This window comes from Chanodichthys erythropterus, chromosome 7 (assembly GCF_024489055.1).
Source record: "Chanodichthys erythropterus isolate Z2021 chromosome 7, ASM2448905v1, whole genome shotgun sequence".
NCBI classification, from domain to species: Eukaryota; Metazoa; Chordata; class Actinopteri; order Cypriniformes; family Xenocyprididae; genus Chanodichthys; species Chanodichthys erythropterus.
Genome location: NC_090227.1, coordinates 31,291,555 through 31,313,527, shown reverse-complemented (window position 1 = coordinate 31,313,527; position 21,973 = coordinate 31,291,555). Strand labels below are relative to the sequence as shown.

General features: G+C 35.4%; 3 protein-coding genes and 1 long non-coding RNA gene across 7 annotated transcripts; 2 read left to right on the top strand and 2 right to left on the bottom strand.

Moving 5' to 3' along the window:
- The first annotated feature begins 529 nt into the window (after positions 1–529).
- pdf (peptide deformylase, mitochondrial) lies at positions 530–2,804 on the top strand. Its single transcript, XM_067389225.1, has 3 exons — positions 530–737; positions 1,044–1,663; positions 1,806–2,804. Exons 2-3 carry the CDS (start codon positions 1,078–1,080, stop codon positions 1,961–1,963), a joined length of 744 nt encoding a protein of 247 aa, XP_067245326.1. The 5' UTR covers positions 530–737; positions 1,044–1,077; the 3' UTR covers positions 1,964–2,804.
- Positions 2,805–3,530: 726 nt separating this feature from the next.
- LOC137022774 (uncharacterized) lies at positions 3,531–10,259 on the bottom strand. 4 transcript variants are annotated; one of them, XR_010895437.1, is made up of 9 exons: positions 9,900–10,259; positions 9,447–9,519; positions 9,161–9,312; positions 5,250–5,303; positions 4,995–5,159; positions 4,808–4,865; positions 4,632–4,710; positions 4,369–4,421; positions 3,531–4,242 (listed from the first exon to the last, which is right to left on the bottom strand). It is a non-coding gene; the product is annotated as an uncharacterized lncRNA (long non-coding RNA). The 4 variants fall into 4 exon arrangements; XR_010895439.1 differs by having other exon boundaries at positions 4,995–5,303; positions 9,425–9,519; XR_010895436.1 differs by having other exon boundaries at positions 4,995–5,303.
- A 3,619-nt stretch (positions 10,260–13,878) lies between these two features.
- Positions 13,879–16,900, bottom strand: spata2l (spermatogenesis associated 2-like). Its single transcript, XM_067389222.1, has 3 exons — positions 16,824–16,900; positions 15,885–16,224; positions 13,879–15,781 (listed from the first exon to the last, which is right to left on the bottom strand). The coding sequence occupies exons 2-3, from the start codon at positions 16,221–16,223 to the stop codon at positions 14,348–14,350; spliced, it is 1,773 nt and encodes a 590-aa protein (XP_067245323.1). The 5' UTR covers position 16,224; positions 16,824–16,900; the 3' UTR covers positions 13,879–14,347.
- A 647-nt stretch (positions 16,901–17,547) lies between these two features.
- On the top strand, positions 17,548–21,328 carry si:dkey-238o13.4 (uncharacterized protein LOC560780 homolog). The gene is made up of 6 exons (XM_067389221.1): positions 17,548–17,674; positions 18,365–18,472; positions 18,596–18,735; positions 18,888–18,984; positions 19,905–20,029; positions 20,193–21,328. Exons 1-6 carry the CDS (start codon positions 17,590–17,592, stop codon positions 20,367–20,369), a joined length of 732 nt encoding a protein of 243 aa, XP_067245322.1. The 5' UTR covers positions 17,548–17,589; the 3' UTR covers positions 20,370–21,328.
- The last annotated feature ends 645 nt before the right edge of the window (positions 21,329–21,973 follow it).

The following is a 21,973-nucleotide window of genomic DNA, read 5'->3' as shown; positions in this document are numbered from 1 at the left end:
AATCACGGATGTAGTACATACTCTGGATATCTCTCTCTCTACTACAACGGCGCAAACACGTGATCACATACTTCACCTAATAAATTTCACTTTCATTTTTAAATAACAAATAAAAAGATTACAATAAAATATATTACTTAAACTTAAACAGTAAACTATAAATGGACTGAAAATAATTATCTGCATGAAACTACATAAATTCTACAAACTGGCAGCATGACGCGAATAATTACTTATAATGAAAAACGTATATTATTTTTTAATGATTATTAAATGTGTACTATTAATGGTAAGATTTGTTAAATTGAAAATGTGGATAGTTCATTCATGCCTAGATATGACCATAGGGAGGAGTGTCCTTCAAAGTACGTGTAAACAATCCTCACGCCGACTATATCACGTGACGTTTTGAAACAGGATTTTTCCAAAATAAAAGCCTTCGACTCAATTCCTTTTTTTTTTTTTCTCTGTATTGTTTAAGTTTAGACTGTTATTTTATTTTATTTTATTTTACTTTATTTTACTTTATTTTATTTTATTTTATTTTATTTTATTATTTTATTTATTTCTTACCCAGACACTTTTATTTTAAAGAAACAACACGGTGTTATTGGTCTCTGTAATTCCGTTTTCCGGAATGGTCTCTGGGTGTCATTGAAATGCTTCTAACCGCTTAAAAATTGCGCATGTGGCATTCTAATTATTACAGGAATTGTTACTAATTAAATACAGTGCTGGTGAGTACTGACACTTGCTCATAAATGTCCTTTGTCCATAAATGAGTCCTTTGTTAAAATTTTTATTTATTTATTTATTTTTGTTTGTTTGCCATATGTCATTGGAAAAATGCTCATATCAAACATAGATCACACATTTAATAATTTATTTCCCACTTCTATATAATGTAGCACTCTTTTAGTCATTGCTGTTTACTTATGTATGCTTAATGAGCTCAAATAAAACATACTGAACCACGTTCAAATTTATTTCATTCATAATTATTTTGTCTTTGTTGACATGGCAACATTTTTTCCTTTCTCCAGCTGTCAAGAGAGAAGCTTTCCACTGCAGCCAGTCATGATCAGGCACTGGAGGACATTTTCACATTGTGTCTTAAGAAGTCAGACAAATGATGTACTTCCAAAACCAGTTAGAATACTTTTGCCCTTGTCACCATTCACATGTACAGCATCCCCACGTACTCATTCTACTAACATCAAGATGCGCTCCTACTTACAGTATATGAAAAGGAAAGTCCAAGGTGCACCATCTCCTCCATACAGTCACGTGTGCCAGGTTGGAGATCCTGTGTTACGTTCACAGGCTGCGGCAGTAGAACCTGGAGCCATTCCACGACCAGAAGTGCAGAAGGTCATAAAGACCCTGGTCAAAGTGATGAGAAAGCTTGAGTGTGTCGGCCTGAGCGCACCCCAGATTGGTGTTCCTCTACGAATATTAGCCTTGGAGTATCCCAAAAAAATGTTGGATTACAGCTCAGTCACTTCTATTGAAGCTCGGGGTCTGGTGGCAGTGCCCCTTATGATTTTTGTAAACCCAGAGTTGCGTGTACTAGATGGACGCACTGTCATCTTCCAAGAGGCATGTGAGAGTATCTGTGGGTATTCAGCATCCGTTCCACGCTATGTGTCTGTAGAAGTCTCAGGTAAAATATAATGCTGTAAAATGTAAAAAAAAAAACCCTCAACCTGTATCAAGTGACCCATACCTATGAGGCTAGACTTAAATATTTACTTTCTGATGTTCTTTAAAGTATCAAATAAAAACTGTTTGTCTTCTTTCCAAAGGTCTTAATGAGAAAGCAGAGCCTGTCAGCTGGCAAGCGAGTGGGTGGCCGGCCAGAATACTGCAGCATGAAATGGATCACCTCAATGGAGTTTTATATATCGATCGCATGGACAGTAAAACCTTCATTAATGTAAAATGGGAAGAGTACAATGAATAAAGCTTTGGGAACTTTATTGCAACCTTACCTTTGGATTTCAGAGAAAATGGACATTCATATCAATCCTTTATTATCCGATACATGCATTTTAATCACAGTTTATCACATTTCAAACCCAGATACGACCTCAGGTTGAGCATTCACAATCAAATTTCCACTTTTATGGAAGTAAATTAATGCCAAATGTTTTTGAAATAAAAAGCTTGTTGAATTGCTCTAACTGAAAACAAATATGCACTACATTAGCTGTACTTGCATTTAGATGCCCTGTATTTTTAAGGCTTGCATTTTTATGGGATGAAATTCAACATGGTCGTATATTTAAGCTGTGAATATTTCAATTAAAAATATTTCACACACATTTTCATTATTAAAAATTCAATCATTCATATTCACATTTCAAATTTCACTTCCAAGATATTTATTCTGTTTAAAAATACAACCTACACTCTAAGAAGAAAAGGTTCAAAAATGAACCTTTTGAGGTTCCTGTGCCCGGTTGCATAAAGCACCTTAAGTTTTTCCCTTAAGTATGACACTTAAGGCGTGATTTCCCCTTAACTAAGGGAATGACTTAAGGGTGTTGCATATAATCTCTTAAACTGTTCTCTTAGGTAAGGGAAACCGTTAAGTGTTTAACGACAGCATCCCAGGTTTTGCCGTTAAAAAATTCTACTGTTGCCATGGACACGTTATTTGTTAATACGTATCGTGGTAAGTTTTCACAGAAAACAACATAATATGGATAAGGAAAACAAAAAAGAAAACCAAATATGAAAGAGACGAGAAACTCAAATTGATTGTTTACTCAAAATTGAGATTTCTGCCGTCATTCACTCACCCTGACACCCTCATGTCGTTCCAAACCCATAAGACTTTTCATCTTTGGACAACAAATAAAGATATTTTTAATATTCTCTCATCATTTATGTCCATTTATTGAAAGACATCCATATGATTAAGGCTGTGTCGGAAGCTCAAATGTGCGCGCAAGAACCAATGAGGGTTGTTTTTGCGTGTGATGCACGCACGTTTGCGCTTCCGTTTACCATATAAGATATGTTATAAGATGTTATATTTCATCAATGTTTATGTGAATAAACCGCTAAAGTACAATTTGTCTATCATATAAAGCGGCCGATCGTGGCACGTTATACGACTTGGATTGAACCTGCTCACTCTGTGTAACACTTAAGGTGAAGTTTTACGAACCTTACGATATACTTAGGGAAATGAAGGTTAAGGGGCTTTATGCAACACTTACGCATTACTTAAGTGAAAAATATATACTTAAGGGAAATTCTTAAGGGTTTATGACGTTTCCCTAAAGAAACCCTTAAGTAACACTTAACGGTTATTTTCTGCAACACCCTTAAGTTTAAGGGAAACATAAGGGCGATCTTAAGGGAAAATTACACTTAAGGTGCTTTATGCAACAGGGCACTGGCGATTGCAACTGTGGGGGAACCTTAAAGGTTCATTTTTGAACCTTTTTAAAAAGGTTCTAATTGGAACCTTCACTTAAAGGTGCATTAAAGCCCCATTAAGGTTCCATTTTGAACCTTTTCCTTTTAGATAGCAATAACATATATTAATAATAATTATTAAAATATAATATAAATTATACATTAACTATATGTCTTATATATAACTTGTATAACTATATCTTAATCCCATTTCAAAACACTGAATACAGAACACAATGATTGTCTATAAAATGTTTAATACATAAATATAAAATGTGAGCACAGGCACCAATGGACAGAGAAAAAAGGAATATTGTTTTTTATAATTCAAATAAATAAATAAATAAACAATCAAATAAATAAATTAATTCATTCATTAATCTATACATTTCCATCAACTTTTAACAGAATGTAGCTGAATATCTATCATTTTTATATTATTAAATTTTTCATTTATATATAATTTTTAAGATAATGTTTAAACAGGACATTAAACAGGACATTTTTATTTTTCAAATAATGTTAGAGTGTTTCTCGGCTTTGAAGCATATTCAAGGTTGAAGATGAAGTACATTGTCATTAGAATAACATGGTCATATGACCTGGTCATATCGTCTACTTCACAGACCTTCTCCCCTTGCATCATTATTTCTAAAACAGACTGCATCCAAGTGTAACCCGTGCGGCTCGCTTATGCCCAGCGTGATGTGCGGCCAGCGACACCGGGTATTAAAACTTGGTCTGCGTTGTTACGTTGTGTGGATGCAGAAACAGACACGGGACAGCAAGCAGTCGATTCACTGGATCTTTTTACTGAGTAAAAGAGAAAAATAAGCAGCCTCAGACTGAGTGGCCCTTATAACACTCTCTTCCATCGAATCACATTTCAAAAGGGCGGAAGAAAACATGAACATAAGGAAAATAATATAGAAAACATACCTGTTTAACAGAGACAAATAAGCAGCCTCAGATCGAGTGGCCCTTATAACACTCTATAAAACAAATATGGTGCGCCTCCATTACCATGTGCTGGTCTCACATAAAGACAGAAATATATCTCAAAGAATGTAAAATATCAAAAATAATCCCAATGATAGATAAAACAGTACTTTACATATACATATTGGGTTGAAATAAAGATATAAAAGATATAATTAACATTAGGATTAAATAAAATTAACAGGATGACAAAAGAAACCTACCTCTTCCATCGAATCACATTTCAAAAGGGAAGAGGAGGAGACAGGACAGGAAATTAGGTCATACTGTGACCTCGCATCACTTAAAGGAGAAGCGCACCTTTAGATCAGGTATCATAAAACGTATATGAACAATTTTGTGTGAATTATAACAATATTTACTAGTATACTTTGTATACCTGTTACACAAGGCACCATTTACAGTATATACAGCACAGGGTTGGGTGTACGTGGTTCCTAAACAAGAAAGAGAATAATGTTATATTCAGTATAACATGTATGTATTCAATATAAACGTATTAAATGATACATAATTTCCATTATTATTTGCTTTTAAGTCACAATTTGAAACACAATTTTACTCACAACTGAGGGGACATTAAGGGCTGGATATAATGATAATATTTCCTTTGTGGAGTGATGTTTCATATAGTCTGTCCTCTCACTCTTTGTCCGTGTCATTTAGTCCTCTAAAAGGATTTGGTGATCTCCAAGCATTTGGTTTTCATTTTATCCAAGTGGATCCCAATGCTGTAATCATCTTCTCCTGAATAAATCTACCCACAAAAATATGTCTGCTATTCTTAAAAAACTTAAGTTGATTCTGTCTGGGACACTTACCCCAACTGCCCTTGACCTCTTTTGATACACATCTTGGTCAGACAGATTGTCCATCTAAAAAAACAAAAGAAATATATTATTAAGCAAGTGTGTAATTTTAGAGAATGGTGGAGAGTAAAAACAGTTCTCTATATTTCCAGGTCTCCAACAAGCGAACAATTCAACAAGGTGTGCTCAGCCATTGTTACAAAATACCAGTGCCCGGTTGCATAAAGCACCTTAAGTGTAATTTTCCCATAAGATCGCCCTTATGTTTCCCTTAAACTTAACAGTTATTTTCTGCAACACCCTTAAGTGTTACTTAAGGGTTTCTTTAGAAGCGAAACATCATAAACCCTAAGAATATCCCTTAAGTAATCCTTTTAAAAACGATGTGTTGCATAAAGCCCCTTAACTGTCATTTCCCTAAGTATAACATAAGGTTTGGAAAACTTCACCTTTTTCCCCAAGTGTTACAAGGAGTGAGCAGGTTCAATCCAAGTATTCTAACAAGACACGATCGACTGCTTTATATGATGAACAAATTGTAATTTAGGTGTTTATTCACATAAACATTGATGGAATTACATACGTATTTATATCTCTTATGGTCAACGGATGCGGAAATGTGTGCATCACGTGCAAGAACAAATCTCATTGGTTCTTGTGTTTGCGCGCACATTCAAGCTTCCAAAACAGCCTTATTCAGTCTTTCAATGAATGGACATAAATGATGAGAGAATATTAAAAATATCTTTATTTGTTATCCAAAGATGAATGAATGTCTTATGGGTTTGCAATGACATGAGTGTGAGTGAATGACGGCAGAAATCCCAATTTTAGTATTAACAAATAACGTGTCCATGGCAACAGCAGAATTTTATAATGGCAAAACCTGGATTGCTGTCGTGAAACACTTAACGGTTTCTTTTACCTAAGAAAACAGGTATTATACAACACCCTTAAGTCATTCCCTTAGTTAAGGAGAAATCACACCTTACAGTATTAGTTCACTTTCCATTTAAATTTTCCTGATAATTTACTCTCCTCCATGTCATCCAAGATGTTCATGTATTTCTTTCTTCAGTTGAAAAGACATGAAGGTTTTTGATGAAAACATTCCAGGATTATTCTCCTTATAGTGGACTTCACTGGACCCCAAATGGTTGAAGGTCAAAATTACAGTTTCAGTGCAGCTTCAAGAGCTTTAAATGATACCAGATGAGGAATAAGGGTCTTATCTAGCGAAACGATCGGTCATTTTCTAATTTGTTTTTAAAATGTATATGCTTTTATATAAACAAATGATCTCCTTCAAGTGGTTCTGCCACTTCCGTATTCTTCAAACAGCATACCCTATACGTCCTTCGCCTTCCCTATTCAACTTATGGAACGAATGCAGCACCAGTTCCGTTTTTCCGTAAGTAGAATAGGGAAGGCGTAGGACATACAGCATAAGCTTTTTGAAGAATACGGAAGTGCGGTTTTGCCGGAACCACTTGAAGGAGATCATTTGTTTATAAAAAAGCATATACATTTGATTTTTTTTAGAAAATGACCAATCTTTTTGCTAGATAAGACCCTTATTCCTCATCTGGTATCATTTAAAGCTCTTTGAAGCTGCACTGAAAACAATTAATTTTGACCCACAACCGTTTGGGGTCCACCTAAGTCCACTATAAGGAGAAAAATCCTGGAATGTTTTCATCAAAAACCTTAATTTCTTTTCGACTGAAAGAAAGACATGAACATCTTGGATGACATGGGGTGAGTAAATTATCAGGAAAATTTTATTTGAAAGTGGACTAATTTAAGATATTTTGTTGAAATCCGATGGCTCAGTGAGGCCTGCATAGCCAGCAATGACACTTCCTCTCTCAAGATCCATTAATGTACTAAAAACATATTTAAATCAGTTCATGTGAGTACAGTGGTTCAATATTAATATTATAAAGCCACGAGAATATTTTTGGAGTGCCAGAAAAACAAAATAAGGACTTAAATAGTGATGATGAGTGTGTCGAATCAGCAGTTCGGAGCGCCAAAGTCACATGATTTCAGCAGTTTGGTGGTTTGACGCGCAATCCGAATCATGATTCGACACGCTGATTCATAACGCTCTGAAGCTTAAAGGGGGTATAATGCTATATTCTGACTTATTTACACTGTTAAAGGGTTGGATTCTCATGCTAAACATGGCCAAAGTTTCAAAACACGAGTTGGACGAATGACGGAGTACTGTATTTCTGTGCCAAAAATACTACACCAGCTTCCTGCAGCAGTGTTTTGAATTTGGCCATCACTAAATAAGTTGTTATTTAGTTTTTTTTGGCACACCAAAATATTCTCGTCACTTTATAATATTAATATTGAACCACTGTACTCACATGAACTGATTTAAATGTGTTTTTAGTACATTAATGGATCTTGAGAGAGGAAATGTCATTGCTGGCTATGAAGCCATCGGATTTCAACTAAAATATCTTAATTTGCATTTCGAAGATTAATGAAGGTGTTACAGGTGTAGAACGGCATGAGGGTCAGTAATAAATGAACTAACCCTTTAAGGTGCTTTATGCAACCGGGCACAGTTCTTAAGAGACAAGACTGGAAGAGTGTATGTAAGAACATGTCAAAGAGCCCTTCAGTTTATATATATTAGCTATGTAAGTGAAAAGGTGTTATTTCATTTGGCATACTTACATCTACAATACTTGCCATATTTTTAGTGTCACAAGTCCTTGGACCCTTGGTAAAATAACCCATTTCCTTACTTTGCTAAACCTGCTACGAATTTAATTTAGTCTTTCAATACCAGCCAAATGTGATCTTTCTTGAATTAGTTTTTAAGCATCTCATGCCATGTGTCACTTACCTGGTTCCTTACCTGTTCGTCTCATAATTGAGATCCCTCACCTTCATCATCCTTTGTCTTCAGTCCAGACCAATCCGCTCACCATCATCTACAAATACAAAGAGACTGTTATCATCCAGCTGATTTCATTCAACCTGTCATCATTCAATCTACTAACCTGTTTATTCTCCCCATCTCTGCCACCTGCAATAATAAACCTTTGTGAACTGTATTACGTTGTCTCCTTCTGTCCGTGACACCATGACTCCTTTAAAAATAATATTATTTAAAATACTATAAAAGGCTGGGCTATGTTATAATGCAGGGCTCTTTGACACGTTCTTAAATACACTCTTCCAGTCTTGTCACTTAAGACTGGTTTTTGGTAACCAGGGCTAAACTAACCTTGTTGTATTGTTTGCTTGCTTTACCTGAAATTAAAGAGAGGCAATTTTACCCTCCATCTTTCTTTAAAATTATGCACTTACCTGTACTTCACTGTGGGAATTAACATATATATGTGCACATCTGATCAAACAGATTATTTTTTAACTCCATTTGCTTTGTGATAAAAAAAAAAAAAAAGTAATAAATACATTTTATAAAGAAAAAAATCTCCACTCTCCTTAAGTTTTTTTGTATTGCTAGTGGGGTAGCTGATAAATTTCTGGTCACCCTGTTTGAGCAATACGTTGTGTTGAGATTGATCCATGTGAAATACCAAATCAAGTCCTACAGAAACAAAAAACTGCAGAGAGGTGCATGTTATAATGGTACTACTAACAGCTCAGTAATTTGTAATGATAGCAATATAGTTTAGCTAAAAGTATGTGGAAACCTAACCATCACACCTATACAAGTTGATGGGCATCCCATTCCAAAACGGGAATGCAATATAAGTTTAAAGCAATGTAAGTTGTTTTGGATAACAGTGTCAACTAAATACATACATGTGAGAAAATGCTAGTCACTGAATTCTTCAGTACAACCTATTAAGTAATTAAAAAATGTTAATAATAATTAATAGAGGTGTCCACATACTTTTTTAAAACTTTAAGAGTAGATGTAATAAACTTACACATGAATGGTGTTTGTGGTCTTGGTAGGCATCTCAGTCTTTAGGTTTTCTTCTAATCTTATGAATTTAACTTGATCCTTCAATTTAGGGAATATTTTAGGTATCATAGTTTTCAGTTAGGTTCATTCAAGTGTCTGCATCAATTCCATTGTCTGTTAAAACAACAGGATTCAATAGTAGAATGTCATATCTGCTTAACTGTGAAAATGTCTGTTTTGCTGCAATAGGGAAGTTAAACAGAGTGTGCATTTTTGTGAGATAAACCTTGAAATGTAGGGATGATCACCTGGAAACTGTTGCCATCAACCAGTCAGCCACATGGATTTTCCAGTGAATCAGCTCTGAGCTCATTCTTGCCTCTATATGCAGAGAAATATTGCAATTTAGAAAACAATGCGTTATAAAATATGAATAAAAATAAACTTTTCATTTTTTACTAAATTCTCTCCCTCTCTCTCTGTGTGTGTGCGCAAACACACGCGCACACACAGTAAGGATAAAAAACGGCAAAATATCTTGAAATAGTACATGTGGAAAAGGTGTAGTAAGTGGTACACCCGGAATTATTTCTCCAGGCCGTTAAATTGACAATATTGTGGCCGCATTAACACGACGTGTCTGCTTAGGCCCGTCGTCATTTATTCATTATCACACACCTTAAAGTTATTATGACATTAAATAGGTGTTTCATAGCTTTTCAAAAAGTTAATAGTTTATTTGAGACGTTATGTTGTCTTACCTCAGATTTTTGTGTCGTTCCGCTCAGTCCCACTCGGTCCCGCTGCTGCCGCTTCAAAATTTGTAACGGTTTTTTCCACGTGACCACTGACATCATTGCGCGAGAGAGACTTGTGGAGATTCAGTGCATTGCGTTGCGTACCAAAGCCCAGATACAGAAAACATTTAAAGCATTTTCAAGGATTTGCTTATTCATGCTTAAAAACGAAACAATATTAATAATCTCGTTTACTTTGAGTGAAAATAATGTACTTTTGAATTGCTAGTTATTTGTCAGTATTCTTATTTTGTAAAAACATTTAGGCACAAGCAATCTCAGCACATAAATGATTAACAACAGCTGTAGTAAAAGCAATAGTAGTAGTAGTAGTAGTAGTAATGATGATAATAATAATAAACTAAATAAAGAGAAAAAAATAATCTTCCTGATGAAACCTTACACAATACAATTATGAAATGTTTTCTAAAACATGAGCTAATAACAAAGTAGATAAAGTTGGAACAGAAGGAGAGATGAAACATAAAATAAATTGCCTGTGCATCACACTTTACTCATGATTTTTGCTCTAAAACTGCATAGTGTCCTTTTCAATTGGGGAATATTTATACGGTTGTCTAAGCGGAAGATATTGAACACAGTCTATTTTTAGGGCTAAGAATTTCACGTCACCTCTCCATTTAACATTGAACAGCTTCTTGTCCATTTATGAATGTAAAACTGAATTTTTATTCTTGGTCTTCTTAGTTTATGCTTTAAAAATGGACAAAAAACATGGTGTCTTTCAATGTTATGATGCAATTTATAGAAATGTGCGGGGAGGTCCGGGGTACAGATGAAACACTGTATCGACTGTACACTCCAATCATATTAGAAAAGGTTCATAAACGAACCTTAACTACACACAGGTTCTAATATGAACCCTGTTACCACAACAAAGGTTCTAAAAAGAACTTCCAAATAACCATTTTACCTGTAAGTTCAACTTTGAACCTTTTTGATAGTTAGAAGTTCATATTTGCACTGTAAAGTTCTTTATTGAACTCCAAAGGTTCGACCTCTTCTAAGAGTGTATAAAACTCAATTTTCAGTCCATTTTATTTCGCTTTACAAATTCGCTTCCACAAATTCAGTGGTTCAAATTCGGCAGAAAATTCAACATTTCACATCCGGGAACTGCAGGAAGAGCAGTAGAGTGCCGATGCATCATCTCTATCTGCTGTTAGTCTGCTTCACCAGCAGGTGCCGCTAGCGGCTGTTTAGGAAGACCAAAGCAACGCTAGTAAATCATCATTCATTCATAAAAACGGATCTACAGAATAAGAGCAAGCATAAGTGAATATGTGATGATTATCAGGGCCAGTATAAATGCAGAAAAGCTGATAAAGACACAAAAGCTGCATTTATGTTTAATTCAGTGTATTTACGCTTACTTTCCCAGTGTAGCTACAGCTTTCTGTACAGTGAACAAGATAACGTTATTGCCCGATGCTGGTGTACAGATCAAACGTTAAATCTGAGATAGACATATATTTCTCTCTGTTGTTTAGTTTCCTTAACTTTATATCGCGGCGCTGTGTTGTAATACTAGGGCTTCCCTCATCCATCATAGGATTGCCCTGCCATCAGGACATATAAACTCTTAACACAGCTTAATGGACTCGTACAGTGATATAAAAGACCAAACTCGCACCTCATTTGTGATGTAGGTTAGACTATATAGGCTCCAAGAAAGCAGATACTGGCATAAAGTTGATTTGACGCTGAACGTTTGATTATGACACTCGCAAATTTAGGGACCGTCTCTAAAGTTACGACATTTGGTATTCACGTTTCTACCTTCTACCAAACTCTTGTAGACACACATGCACATATACATATTCAAACACACCTCACTCAAAGTACATGCATATATATATATATACTATTTATTTATTTATTTATTTATTTATTTTACACGTTCATCACACTATTTTTTTTTTACTTTGTTCATTTTTTATTTTACCTGATCATAGATTATCCTGCTTATACAAATTTTAAATAAAATTTAGAAATAAAATTAACTAAGTAGAACTAATTGTGTGATGAATGTGTAAAAAAAAGAAAAAGTATATGTGCATGTACTTTGAGTTGAGTGTGTTTGAATATGTGTGTGTGTGTGTGTGTGTGTGAGAGAGAGAGAGAGAGAGAGAGAGAGAGAGAGAGAGAGAGAGAGAGAGAGAGAGAAGGGTGCATCGCTCTTCGACCTGGCACCTATAGATGAACACTTCACAGGTAGTTTTGGTGACTAAATCATTCTCATCATATGCTATTGAGCTTTAAGTTATGGCATTTTTTTGTATTATCCAATACAGTAGTGAAATACATAGCAATCTTTATATATTACTTGACAGTTTATTTGGAAACACTTTACAGTAAGGTTCATAATGTATTAACTAATGTGAACTATCCATGAGCAACACATTTGTTGTTGTATTTGTTAATCTTTGTTAACATTAATAAAAATACAGCAGTTCATTGTTCATGTTACTTCACTATGCATTAACTAAAGTTGACAAATACAACTCTTGGTTTTAGTAATGTATTAGTAAATGCTGGAATTAACAAAGATTAGTAAGTGCTGTAGAAGTGCAGTTCATTGTTCGTTCATATCAACTACTTAATATAAAGTGTTACCTTTTATTATAATAAACATCAAAAATCTAAAAGGTTTGCATTATACCTGACAGCTAGATGAACAATTTACAGTTGGTTTTGTGACTAAGTCATTCTCTTTAAATGCAATTGAAGGTAGAAACGTGAATACAGAATCTCGCAACTTTAGAGACGGTCCCTAAATTTGCGAGTATCATAATCAAACGTTCAGCGTCAAATCAACTTTATGCCAGTATCTGCTTTCTTGGAGCCTATATAGTCTAACCTACATCACAAATGAGGTGCGAGTTTGGTCTTTTATATCACTGTACGAGTCCATTAAGCTGTGTTAAGAGTTTATATGTCCTGATGGCAGGGCAATCCTAAGACGGATGAGGGAAGCCCTAGTATTACAACACAGCGCCGCGATATAAAGTTAAGGGAACTAAACAACAGAGAGAAATATATGTCTATCTCAGATTTAACGTTTGATCTGTACACCAGCATCGGGCAATAACGTTATCTTGTTCACTGTACAGAAAGCTGTAGCTACACTGGGAAAGTAAGCGTAAATACACTGAATTAAACATAAATGCAGTTTTTGTGTCTTTATCAGCGTTTCTGCATTTATACTGGCCCTGATAATCATCACATATTCACTTATGCTTGCTCTAATTATGTAAATCCGTTTTTATGAATGAATGATGATTTACTAGCGTTGCTTTGGTCTTCCTAAACAGCCGCTAGCGGCACCTGCTGGTGAAGCAGACTAACAGCAGATAGAGATGATGCATCGGCACTCTACTGCTCTTCCTGCAGTTCCCGGATGTGAAATGTTGAATTTTCTGCCGAATTTGAACCACTGAATTTGTGGAAGCGAATTTGTAAAGCGAAATAAAATGGACTGAAAATTGCTAGTCGAATTTTATAGGTTGTATTTTTAAACAGAATGAATATTTTGGAAGTGAAATTTGAAAGGTGAATATGAATTATTGAATTTTTAATAATGAAAATGTGTGTGAAATGTTTTTAATTGAAATATTCACAGCTTAAATATACGATTGTGTTGAATTTCATCCCATAAAAATGCAAGCCTTAAAAATACAGTGCATCTAAATGCAAGCACAGCTAATGTAATGCATATTTTTTTCAAAAAGTGCAATTCAACAAGCTTTTTATTTCAAAAACATTTGGCATTATCTTACTTCCATACACTTTTCCTTTGCGGATAGTATATGAATATGCAGATTAAAACACCATCTTCATTACTAGGATTTCTTTTATATATTATAATAATGTTTAGGATTTATTTTGATCTTTTAAATAAAAATTACAAGCAGAATTCTCTTTCATTCCCTTTATTTTTATATTCCATTAAACAATCACAAAAACAAATGTGCGTTTTATTTAATAATTATATGGCAGCATAGTATACTACTGTTAACAACATAATAATTGGTTAGATATTTTGCTAAAAAGACCCAAAACCATATTTTCCCAAAATATATCAAACAAATAATGGAATACATTAAGAGTTTAATCTACAAAGAATCAAATATTGGACTGGCCATCACACAATAATATACATTTATGAGTTGTGTTATTGTAAGACATATACATTTGTAAGTGATGGCTAACTCTAAAGTGAACTTTGTAACTTTTCTGTAATATATGGCTCTTATCAAGACTGCAAGATTGTCATGTTTTTATCCCCCAGTATTTCAGATTAATTGTGCAATTAGCAAAATAACAACAGGCTTAATGTGTAGATTAAAAACAGCCTTCAACCACACATAGTCAATACTGGTGCATAGATGTTATACAGAGGAAGAGGAGATGAAAGGCTTTCCACACTGACACAACATGGCATTTTTAAAGCAACACCGTTTGCAATACAGGGTACCACAATACCTGCATAAGGTGTCAAGTTCAGAACCGAAGCAAGTGATGCATGTAGTTCCAATATCTTTTGTTTTGTGTTTTTGAGAGCAATGCCGTCCATCAGGACACCCTGAGAAATGAAAGGCTTTACAAGTGAGGCATACAATTTCAGGCAAAGGCTGTGGAGCTGTCAAGCAATCATTGTGAAATGGTATTGGTGCACAAGGTGTTTCTGAATCACCTGTTCTCTGGGAGAACTGCATATGATGGGCATTCCCAATGCAGTTTTGCCAATCTTTACAAAGGACATCGTGGGAGTTGTTACAGGTGTGGCAGATTACATCTACTTGAGCCCCAGAAGAAAGACATTTGTGCCTCTTTTTAGCATTCACTCTTTCTCCTTGAGGGGGCTGTAATTTTCCTGTAGGCTGCACGTTGTGTTTTAAACCACATATTTTAATATTTTTACAGTCGTGGTCATGGATTACCTGGCAGTCATGGCAAACCAAAAATGAATCAGAAGTAGAACTGACCATACAATGATGTGTCTTCAGGGAATCTTTTTCCTTTGCCATTCTAAGCTGGTCTTCTGTTAAATAAAGGTCCTCAGCTTTGTATGGGCACAGTGCTAAAGTATGCCCTTCGATAAGGCACTCTTTATAATGGCTACATTGTGTACTGTGAACATCTTCACAGTCCTCACACTGGTATATAAACAATGAACCTGGAGTGATACAGCTGCACATCACGTTTACTGCTGCTTGTCTCTGGGCATCACCTTTTGATTGATCTTTACCCAAGTTTTCCATTGGACCTGGATTGCTGATTGATCTTCCCTGCCTTACATCCTCATTATTCCTCATGTCTGACTGGAAGGGCTCTTTCTGTAAAGACTTGCTTTGGCCGATCTCTTTTGGTTGCATATAAGAAGAGTGTGGTGGTGAAAAAGTAGTGGATGTCACGTGAGAAGTCACGTCTGCCTGCTCTGTGTACAGATCCAGCTCAGTGTCCAAGCCACTTGTTGGGATGGCATCAGAAGCACTAGCAACCTCTGACTTTCTCTTGGTGTTCTCTAATGCTACCTGAAGACTGTGGCCTGCCTGCCTCTCTTTAACTAGCTGAAGAACCCACTCCACACCTCTGTGCGCAGAGCCCAAGGCGGAAAGTAGCAGCTGGCATTCCATCCGGGCAGTGAAGAAACCACATGCTAGACTGAGTAAGAAATCAGCAGGAACTAGTTTGGAGTTCAGCACCAACTCTTCATCTTCATTAGAGCTTGAAGGCTGGTACCCAAGCAATCCAAACAGCTCTTTAGCCTGCGGAAGGGTCAGTGCAGGTTTGATCAAGTGGGTGAACATACCTGAAAACATCTGTGAGAGGGAAGAGACTATATTAAGATAGTGAAAAACAAAATGTCATTCAGACAATATAAAAATCTAGTCCTGTGGGTGCAACACCAGTATTGCCGCATACCTTCACCAGTCTGTACTCTCTTCTCCAGGGGAAGACGTAGAGGTTTAACGCAGCGAGCTCCAACACTTCAAAGGCCTTGGATAGTTTCTCAAGCCCCATTTGGCCAGTTTTAGAAGGAAATGCATGGAGAGATTTTTCCATCACTGTCAGTGAATCTAGTCCATGTAGATTATGCATCTTCTGGGCATCGTTATTGCAAAGGAGCACCTCCACTTCCTTACACAGTCCCTCATCCCTGCATACCAAACTTTGATCCCCCTTCTCAATTCGTCTCTCCAAGTTAGTCTGGTACCTATTGATAAGACCATTCTCTGTCTTTTTAAGAGCAAAAGAATTCATCCTGTAAAGAAGACACAATATAAGATTTTTTTTTATTATTGACAATCAATAAACATGACAATAATGACTTACATATCAAAATTTAGTATAATACTAACAACAATATAAGAAGTTTCTATTCAGAGTTACACTTAATGACGTCATAAATACCGCGGATGACGTTTTTTTTAATATTTAACTATATAAAACACGGTATTATCTATATAGATTAATTATCCAGAACCAAGTCAATCTAACCGGCGATTGCTGAATATATGTGGACATTTAACACTATTAAAAACATGTATGATATTCCTCCTAAATCAACAGACTAAAGTGAAAGTGAAGATGGAACACAATTCGGCCAGATATCTATATAATACTTATTAAATTCAGATTTTTAAAATTATATTCAATGTATAGCACATTTGTTAAACAATAAATAGCATAAACTACGCTAAAACGTTTAAATATTGTGTATCTTGCTGCCTTTCCATACCAAAACCGCCACTGACATTTTTTCAACTAACTTAGGCTATTAAATTGAAATCAACAAAGCTCGTGACACACTAACGCCGTTCACATTGGACTGTTGCGAATGATATAAACTAGATTTGTTACCTGATCGACGTTGAGCGTCCAAAACAAACTGCCTTGAAAAGCGTCAGTGCTTCTCGGCGGAGAAACTTTTTTACATCACTTCCGTATTGGGCTCACGTGAAAGTTGGAGTGTTTTAAGATTAAAACAAATAAAAATAAAATAAATAAATAAATAAATAAATGCGTATAAAATAAATATAATTAAAACTGTATTTAACTAACAATTACAGTAATTAAAAGTAATGAAAGTATTCCATTTAAATTTTGGGATCCCTTTTCCAAATGTAATAGGCTCTTCTAATTTTTTTTTTTTTTTTTTTGGATTAAAATACCAAAATAATTTACACATCTTCACACTTGTGTGCAGTTTGCAATGATTATTTAGTTTAGTGATTTATTTAAACACACCAGTGATTGTTCACAAGAGGGCGCTATTATCTAAACTGGAAACTGTTGGCAATATTAGTTCTGACTTTATCACACTTTTAAAAATTAATTATTGGAACCTTGTTGTCTACTGATATTACTGTTATTCACTGTAGGCTAGTATAATTTGTTTTTCATTCGTAACATTTATAATTTTCCTAAAAAAGAAATCGTTTATTTGAAACCAAGTTAATTGTGATAAAGGATACATGAATGAATAATTTGGTGGGAGTGTCATTCTGAAAGGGGCGTGGCATTGCTGCTGCGGTTAGATTTAAAGATCTTGAGCAGCAGGAGACATGAACCCCATAAACCATAATCAATCTCAGACGTCTGCACTGCTGCAGCAGTTGTGTGCGCGATGTCAAACGAGGACAGGGTGGTTTTAGCTCTCGGTGGAGCAGGAACTGTCGGCTCCGGGATAGTGAAAGCTCTCCTGGACAGAGGTAAGAGCACATTAAGTGTTTAATCTTTATATATATATATATATATATATATATATATATATATATATATATATATATATATATATATATATATATATATATATATATATATATATATATAGTAGTAAGCATTATCTTTATTTAAAAATAAAAAAATGAAAATATATATGAAATATTAATAATTATTTATAGCAACAAAAATTATATTATATTATATTATATTATATTATATTATATTATATTATATTATATTATATTATATTATATTATATTATATTATATTACAAATGGACCGTGCTTTAATTTATGTCTGCCTGTAACACCTATCTATTAGAAGTGAATACAAATGATTTGTAGATCAGTTATTCATTTTAAAAGGCTTCTATATAAAGGAACAGATTTACTACAAAAGAATCAAATGAGACAAACTCATTTGCCCACACTGTTTTGATATTTTTTAATTTATTGCTTTGTTTCCAGTGCAGTTATGATTAGGAAAATATATCAAATACTCATAACCCTATTAGATTAAAATTAGGAATGATCTTCAATTCTGATTCTGTAAATCTAAGCCAGTTAAAAAATATATATATTTCTTTTATTTTAAATGGTAAAAACACATTTCCTCGCATAAATTGAATTTTTAAGTTTCAAACTGAATGTGTGGTAACTATGCAAACACATATTTAGGTTTCAAAGTTGCTGTGATCTCCAGAGACAACAGCAAGTTGGAGAAACTCAAAGGGTTTGTTTCACCTAGCACAAAAAGTAACCTGACCACTTTAGTGGGGAATGTTGGTAAGTATAGCCTATCTTCCCCCTTTGTAGTTTTTGTGTTATCTTTGCAACTCTAGTCATTTTGAGGTCTCATTGATTTTGGATTGTTTGTGACTGATTAAAACTAATCACCTAATCTATAAGGCTCAGAAGAAGGAGTGGAGGAGGTGAAACAGGCCTTGCTTAAGTCTGTGGGAAAGATTACAGATGTGGTGTCCTCTCTGGGCTTCAGCTGGTGGCAGGGTGGTCCACCACACACCCAACCCCTCAAAGAACTGCACTGGGTGAGATTCAAATAAAGAGAGCAGCATTTACTTTCACTGTTTATACTTGCTCATATGACATACATTTAACGATTCACATTTTTGGGTCTGCTTCTTTTCCAAATGATCCACCATAATTTCATTGGTCAAAACTCTGCTTCTCTAATCACCAGGTTATTGAGACTCTGCTTTTCAGCACTTTTGTGTCTTGGAAAGCATTCTTTCCCCTGGTGAGAGATGATCCTAACTGCACCTACACGTTTATCACAGGTAGGTTATTGTTCCCCTCCAAAACATATATTTAGTGAAAGTGGAAAATAATCTTGAGCTTACTTTTAAATCTATTTGAAAACATTCATACATAAATTAGTATAAATAAAGTCTGAATTTATATTTCAGCAAATTCATCATTGTTCATAGGAGCTGCAACAATGCAAGCATATATATATTCCATATATTAAGTTCCAAAATGTTTTTGAACATCTTTTTTTGAGAACAGCTCTTAAAGGGATAGTTCACCCAAAAATGAAAATTCTGTCATCATTTACTCACAATCAAGTAGTTCCAAATATGTATGAATTTCTTTGTTGCGCTGAACACAAAGGAAGCTATTTGGAAGAAAGTCAGTAACCAAACAGATCTCGCCCCCCATTGACTACCATAGTACTTATTTTTCATACTATGGTAGTAAATGGGGGGCGAGATATGCTTTGGGTTGGAACTACTTGAGGGTGAGTAAATGATGACAGAATTTCCATTTTTGGGGGAACTATCCCTTTAAAGGAACCATTTTTTCTTAGTTTTCTTTCTTTTTTTTTTCTTTTCTAGAACTTAGTGCACAACAGATTCTTTACAGTGATTATTAAAAAAATACTAAGAAAACGAAGAAAAAAATGGTTCCTTTAAGAGCCGTTCACTAAAAAGATGTTTTGGAACCTACACTCTAAAAAATGCTGGGTTGTTTCAACCCAAGTTTGGGTCAAAAATGGTCAAACCCAACCATTGGGTTAAATTTTTAAATGCATTTTTTTGGGGTTTGTACATATTTGACCCAAATATGGGTTGAAACAACCCAGCATTTTTTAGAGTGTATTTTTAGGAAGCAGATTTTGAGGAAAAAATCATCAGGCAGATTAAAAGATTAGTAAATTATGCACCCTGCTTATATAGATGCAATCTCTGTTGTACAGGAGGGGCTGGAGAGAAAGTGCTGATGCCTGGCACAGGGTTCCTGACCGTAGGGGCAGCAAGTGCTCTGGCGTTCTGTCAGGTTCTGCGTGAGGAATACCCAGAGGTGCCATGCAAACTCAACCAGGTGTGTCTGCTATGTGCTGCCTAAAAATCTCATCACACTCACCAAAACACAAGTTCATGGGGTTAAATTCCGGTCATGACATGTAGACTCACAGTAGATGTGCTTAATTAAATGTCATGAAAGTATTTCCTCTATGATGCCTGTCTTCATAATCTTCCAACAGGTGAAAATCAATACGGGCGTGGCGGCCCCAGACCGAATGGCCCCCGGGTACCTGAACCACTTGGATTTGGGGGAGGCTGTGGCAGCACTGGTGGAGCGCCGCAATGCGTCCCACACAGTGTTCGCTGTGAGCTGTCCTGCTGATCTAAAAACTGTTATCTTGGAGGGCAATCTGTAAGCAAGCCTCAGACTGGTCAACAGATTTTCCTCTGTATTCACTTTATCCTGATAGTATGCGTGTATTGTTTTTATTGCATGTCAACAAAACATTTCTGTATTGAAAATAGCCAGCTTTGTCATAGTACAGTCATAGCCTTGGAATACTCATTGTGCTCAAAACAAATCAATATAATAGCCAGCAGAATGGTACAGATGTTTTGGAGTGCAGCAGAGCATAAACTCAGCCCCAGACATGCTTGACATTGAAGAAGCGAGACACGTGGGAGAACGGATGTGAAAACAAACTCGGTCTTTTCCTTGGTTAGAGTAAGAGAAAAAAACATGGCAGATTGTTGGCACACTTGCGTCCCCGTAGCGTGACTCCCTGCCCTTGTTCACTCAAAACTTATCTGGCTGCTGCTTCCACGGCTCCAATTATTCCCAGCCGTGTGGCCCATAATAAGCATGTGAGGGAGCGAGGGGTTCAGAAATGGCCGGCCTCCAAAGTGGAAGCCATTGTTTTTGTTTATCGTTATCATATTTGCATAAACGCTTTAGCGACATGAATGTAGATTTGCCATTAAACAGATATGGATTCAGTAAAGTGTCTAATTAAAGATGGGGAAGACGACTTTGTCAGTTTATCAGCTGTGGTTTTGCTTTGCATCAGCTTATTAAAGGGATAGATCACCCAAAAGGTAAAATTCTCTCATCATTTTCTCATCCTCTCGTCATTCCAAACACGCATTACTTCCTTTCTAACAAAAAATGTTTTTATCTTCTATCGTGTTCCACATAAAGGAAAATCTTATACAGGTTTGAAATGACATGAAGGTGAGTAAATGGGTGAACTATGCCTTTAAATCTGAATTACAGACCAAAAAGTGTGCCATTCTCTTCACATCACCTAAACATAGTCTATGTTACTCAGTTTAGTATGTGTCTGAGTGGAAACGATTCATGACCGGTGCATTTATCTTGTGTGTCTGAGGAAATTAAAATAATAAAAAAGAGAAAATCTTCCAGACTCCTAGTTTCTTTGAAGTAGTAACCCTTCGTGACATGAACCACAAAGCTGAGGGTGTGATATGACTTTAGTTGCCTGGATTTCATTAAAATCTGGCTTGGAGTCTTTATTTCAAAAATTGTTTGGGAATTGAAAAATTTAAAACAATGGAAAAGAAAAGAATGCACTTTGGCAACCAAAGATGTCCCTTTTCGTGAGACGCTACAGTACAAGTGCCAAAAAGACCATGTTTCTCATCAATATTTTCCAACTGAAAACTCATACTCATACCCCAAAAAGAATATCCTGTCATTTACTCACTCTCATGTTGTTCCAAACCTGTATGACTTTTTTTTTTCCTATGGAACATAACAGAAGATAGTAGGCTTCGTCGAGATGCACTGGCGCTGTGCAAACTGATCGGCCTATGACATTAAAGTGATTAGAGAGCATGCGACTCCTTATGCTTTTGAACAAGCCTATTTTAAATGACATGAGGTTGAGTAAATGATGACAATTTTCATTTTTGGGGCAAACTCTCTTTAAATGGTAAGAACAGTTGAAAGGAGGAAATATCAGGAATATGAAATGTCAGACCAATAGTGACAATTAGAAAC